At 57.3% G+C, this 5,331-nt stretch overlaps 1 protein-coding gene across 1 annotated transcript in view; it reads right to left on the bottom strand.

Moving 5' to 3' along the window:
• Positions 1 to 1,180: 1,180 nt before the first annotated feature.
• Positions 1,181 to 5,331, bottom strand: part of LOC133355884 (iroquois-class homeodomain protein IRX-1-like) — a 27,362-nt gene continuing 23,211 nt past the window's right edge. Inside the window, exon 3 of the mRNA XM_061573298.1 lies at positions 1,181 to 3,109. Coding sequence (XP_061429282.1) covers positions 1,844 to 3,109 — 1,266 coding nt within the window. The 3' untranslated portion in view covers positions 1,181 to 1,843. The remainder of the gene's footprint in view (positions 3,110 to 5,331) is intronic.

Below are 5,331 nucleotides of genomic sequence, written 5' to 3'. Positions count from 1 at the left end.
CTGTGAAGGCTATACAGGGGATCTTTGGTTTTGCCTTTGTGACTGTAATTTTGCGATTCACAACGATTACGTGATGGTCAAACTCGTTTCGATTTGACGGATTTAACGTCCATAGACGGACGCGCAGTCGAATTTTGTTGGGGTTATTTTGGTTGTTGTTGTTATTAGACCCCGCGGCATTTACCGGGGTGGACTGTCAGATACGAACCTCCGTAACAAGTGGCAAACGCGCTGCCCGCTAGGCGATCACGTGGTCCTTCGTTTCGTCACTTCACTGCTGGATATGAAGGCCCGCATTACACATTTGATCATACTTCACTACGCCGGTCCGTCCGGGTTGGGTATTACCTGCCAGTCGCGGACAAGAATTGAACCCAGGTTGGCAGGGTCCATGACGCGGCGTGCTAACCACTGAGCCACCACTCCCGCCACGTCGTTACGAATTTTCAGCCAAAAGTAACAGCGTCGTGCTCTTCACAATGTTTATTCATCGAAACATTAACCTCCAATCAGTCACAGTCAGAGCGATTCGCGGAATAACCCTCTCAAGGTGGTGCACTCCTTTGACCCAGATTTTTGGAAGCCGGCGATGATGATGATGATGATGCTACTGGTGATGATGGCGATGACGATGATGCCAAGAGTGTTGTTGTTGTTGGTGGTGCTGCTTCTACGAGGCGTGTAACAGTTACGCGGACGAGGCAGTGGGGCACTCAGATCGCAGTTCTACGACATCTACTTCCGCGGGCCGCTCTCCGCTGCACGGGAAGCGTCGCGCTCCCATTGGTTCCTCTGACTCCGTCACGTGACGGCGATAGCGACAACGCGGCACGGTTCGGGGGGTGGTGGGGGGGGGTGTAGTGGGGGGTGGGTGGGGGGGATGGTGGGGGGAGGGATGGGTGGGGGATGCCGTGGGGGGGACGGTGGGGGGGGGCTGGTTTGGGGGGATGGGGGGGATGGGTGGGGGTGTAGTGGGGGGGTGGGTGGGGGGGATTGTGGGGGGGGATGGTGGGGGGGATGTGTGGTGGGATGGTGGGAGGAGGGATGGGTGGGGGGGATGGGTGGGCGGGGGGGTGGGGGGGGATGTTGGAGAGGATGATGGAGGGGGATGGTGGGGGGGGGGGGGTGGTGGGGGGGGGGGTTGTGGGGGGGGATAGTGGGGGATGGTGGTGTTGGGGGGTGAGAGACAGTAGTGATGTACCGTGTTCTCTGGACTATCAGAGGCACCCTGAGGGTGTTGCCGTGGTGCCAGTAATGTAGCACAGATCTGGCCACGCGCGCGCGCACCGTGCGACAAACAACAAACAACACGAACGCAACACGTTGGTCTTGAGACTAAAAACATATTTGGCGACGTTTCGGGCAATGGCCCTTCTTCAGAGCAACATAAAAAATATAGAGAAGAGAGAGGGTACAGACCACGGGGTCTTCCGCACCCCCAACGTTTGCTTAACGATGCAGGGAAAAAAGCTGCGTCTTATAATCCGGAACACACGGTACCATCAGAGTAATAATAATAATAATGTAACAAAGACAAAGATCCCCCGTATAGCCTTCCACAGGCTGTTGGGACAAGTGCTGTTAGCGAGCACCTACGAAGGGCGGCACGACACACGAGGGGGAGGGAGGGGGGGGGTAGGTGGCCAGCACCACGCCCGGCCGCCTTTGTCTCCCCAATGCCGATATTACTCATCTCATGCGCGATTCGACTGGGCCGGACCGAGTTCGATTCGTCGCCGCCGCCGCCGCCTGCGATCGGTTCCGTGAGCGCGGCGCGCTAACCGCCGCGCCACCGCTCCCCCCCCACCGCCCCCCCCGGTTGTGTGAATCGCAGTGGGGCGCATCATTTCACGCACCCCGATGCGCACGCTCCTGTGTGGCACGACGAGAGAGCGTGCATCTGCTGATCCATCTGCAGGCGGGCACGCAATCTCAGCGCCAGCGAATGTTCTGGATGCTGCTGCTGCTGATGATGATGATGGTGGTGGCTATGTTGATGTTGCTGATGGTGATGCTGGTGATGGTGGTGATGATGATGCTGCTGCTGCTGCTGCTGCTGCTGCTGTTGTTGTTGTTGCATCCTTGGGTGGTTGTCTGGTTTCGTGGCAGTCTCGGCCAGTGACCAGATCTTGGGTTTGGGAGTTGAGTTCTGCGTCGCGGCTGCTGTGACGGTGGCTGAGGAGTTGGGGGCGGCTGCCGAGGGCAGAGTCAAGGGCAGGGGCAAGGGCAAGGGCAGCGCTGTGGCCTCGTGGATGTCACGCTGGCCCCGCTGGATGCTGAGATCCGCTACTACACCACCACCGCCACCACGTCCATCATCATCATCATCATCAGCAGCAGCAGCAGCTGCCTCCACGGCCCTTCTCTTGTTCTCAAGGTGGTCCTTCTCCTCCTCCTCCTGTCTCACCACCTCGCCATCGCGAGCATCGTCCACCTCATCGAGGCCATCGCCATGATCGTCATGGGCACAGTCACCACCGCCATCCTCCTCGTCCTCCTCCTCCTCGTCGATGACGTCGACCTCGGCGCTGCCGCTGGGAGACGCCGCGGGACCGAGCGCTCGGCAGCGTCTCTCGACCTCCACGCTCTGCAGGTCGATGTCTTCGTCCGAGTCCGTTCTGGCGTCACCCCGGATGTGCAACGAATCTCCAACTCCACCACCAACTCCACCACCGCCAAGACCTCCACCCGGCGTGCCCCAACACCCAACCTCGCCCGGAGCCGACCCACCCGCACCACCGCCACCACCGCCACCACCACCACCGCCACCACCACCTCTACTCTCCTTCTTGAGCCTCCGACGCGCGTTGGCGAACCACGTGGACACTTGCGTGAGCGTCATCTTGGTGACGAGCGCCAGCATGATCTTCTCGCCCTTGGTGGGGTACGGGTTCTTGCGGTGCTCGTTGAGCCACGCCTTGAGGGTGCTCGTGCTCTCGCGCGTGGCCGCCTTGCTGCCGAGTCGCCCGCCCGAGTCGCCTGCCGCCGAGGTGCCCTGAGGCCCGTACGGGGCGTAGTAGTGCGGCGACAGGGGGTGCAGGGCCGGGTGCGGCGCGAACGCTTGGTGCGACATCGCGGGGCACTCCTTGAGCTGCTCGTACTGGGCGCCCTGCAACACACCACCACGAGGAGGAGGAGGAGACACGAGGAGGCGTCAGGGGTGGTAAGGGGGGGAATGTCACGGCGGACGATACGCGGGGAGGAATTTCAGATCGGTATTAGTGGTGGCGAGAGCGGGGTATGGGTGGGGGAATTCTTCACGGGGGTCCGGCTGTATCGAGGCCGATGACAGACACGTCCTCGTCGTCTTAGTCGTCGTCGTCTTCGTCGTCGTAGTAATCGCCCTCGAATCTGTGTCACCAGCAGCTCAGCACACGTGCGCGCTGTGTGCTGAGCTGCTGTTGACTCAAATCGGCGCTCTGCCGTGTCGGGTGGTGTGCGGGTGTCACGACGCGTTTCTACTTTAGGGCGATCGAACCCAACCCCCAAAAAAACCCACCCGCCTTTAGCAGCGATAATATCGGTCGCGAAATCCTGCTGCCCGGTATAGCCTTAACAGATTGTCGGGGCAAGTGCTGTTAGCGAGCACCTATGAAGGCCGGAACGGTACAAGAGGGGATGGGTGGCCAGCACCACGCCCGACACGCCGTTGTCTCCCCGGTGGCGATGTTTACACACCGCACCAGGTACTTATTTCAGGCTGAGTCGACCTAGGGGAGGCCCCAGGACCGGTTCAGATAATCGTCACCGGGTGTTGGCCGTGAGAGGGAATCGAACTCGGGTCGCCGGGTTCATAGTGCAGTGCGCTAACCGCTACACTACCGCTCCCCACGTACACACAAACACTTACACACACACTTACACACACACACTCGGAGTTTAACAAATAAACAAGCGGGCAACAACGCACGCGTTACGCACGTGCGGGGATGGAGTATTTGTCTCACGGCATATTCTAACGTGGGGGGGAGCGGTGGCGCAGTGGTTAGCGCCCCCCGCGCCATCGATCCAGGCGGGCGTGAGTTTGACGTTTAGGGCCGCGGCTAACGTCAATGGCGACGACGTGTCGCGTTCGTCGCCCTCCACCAGCAGCAGCAGCGGAGAAGTATGGTCACAAGCAACACACGTGGTGGGGAAGCCTTTACGAAGCGGCGGATTGACAAAGGCCTCAAAGTAATCGCGTGTCATTCACATCTCACTGGATGCGCCTAACGTGCATGTGTATAACAGCACGCAAATGCGCATCCGTCTGTCCACCCATGAAATAAAACTTTTTTTTGTACACATCCCATCAGCCCCGCGCGGCCTTCTAAAGGTTTTATATATACGTGTTCTTTTTTTCAGATTTAATACAACAAAAATACTCCTTGCGTACAGCCCTGAGTCAGCGGTGGAAATTCCACATTTCTATGGCCGGGGACAGTCGATCTATCTATAGGGCAATCGCTATTGAATTCTCCCAGCCCACCCACCCCCCTCGACAACGTTATACTTGTTTTTATCGACCATGGACGGATGATGATGATGGGCTGAGTCAACAGAATCGTTCTGTACCGACACGGTCATCATGAGCCTTCGCTACACCAGCAGTCCGTCTGTAAATGAGAAGCATTTCGACCATCAAAACACCCTGCTCCCATATAGTTACATAATCCCACCTCATAATAAACGTTTTTGGGTTAGATCGCGTTTTTTTTATAAATGTGTCGTAACCCTCCACCACCCGACACGGCCAATCAGCAAAAAAAAAAGTGTCACGTTGACAAAAGACAAAATAGTTCACTGCTTTAGCCCACCGGTGTGTTGAAGAGTGAATCCACAACATTTACAATTTTTTGAGTAGCACGACGTTTCGCTGGTAATTGCATCCAGCATCATCGGGCAATTCCCCAGAATGGGTGAGGCTCTGCTCTGGCTCCCGGTCTGAAATAATCCCACCTACCGACTGTACTTTAACACGCACCCACACATCTGTGCGTATCTCCACGCAGTATGTGTCTGTTTATATAGTCCACCTGGGAGCATCATCGTCAGCGGTCATGCTCAATCCACTGCTGGATGAACGATTCCCCAAGCCGCCGCGTGCATGTGCACCTTTGCATGCTCACGTTTGTCTTGATTTATCCAAGTGCCGCTTATATATTGCACGGCAGTGAGCGCTAACTCGTTAATCTGTGCGTACATCTACGTGCAATCGGCCCTATGCCGATCGAGGAATCGATTCACTTATGGGATAGAGAAATCCCCTACAGCACACCCGTCTGGATTGAAAGCTTTCGTGACTGCAGGGATTCATCTTATTGGTTCTTTCGGTATAGTCACGTAGAAGGG

The sequence above is a fragment of the Lethenteron reissneri genome, chromosome 52, assembly GCF_015708825.2.
Source record: "Lethenteron reissneri isolate LAM-NWPU_2019-01 chromosome 52, ASM1570882v1, whole genome shotgun sequence".
NCBI lineage: Eukaryota > Metazoa > Chordata > Hyperoartia > Petromyzontiformes > Petromyzontidae > Lethenteron > Lethenteron reissneri.
The sequence above is the reverse complement of the archived record's forward strand: the minus strand, read 5'-3'. Positions and strand labels throughout refer to the sequence as shown.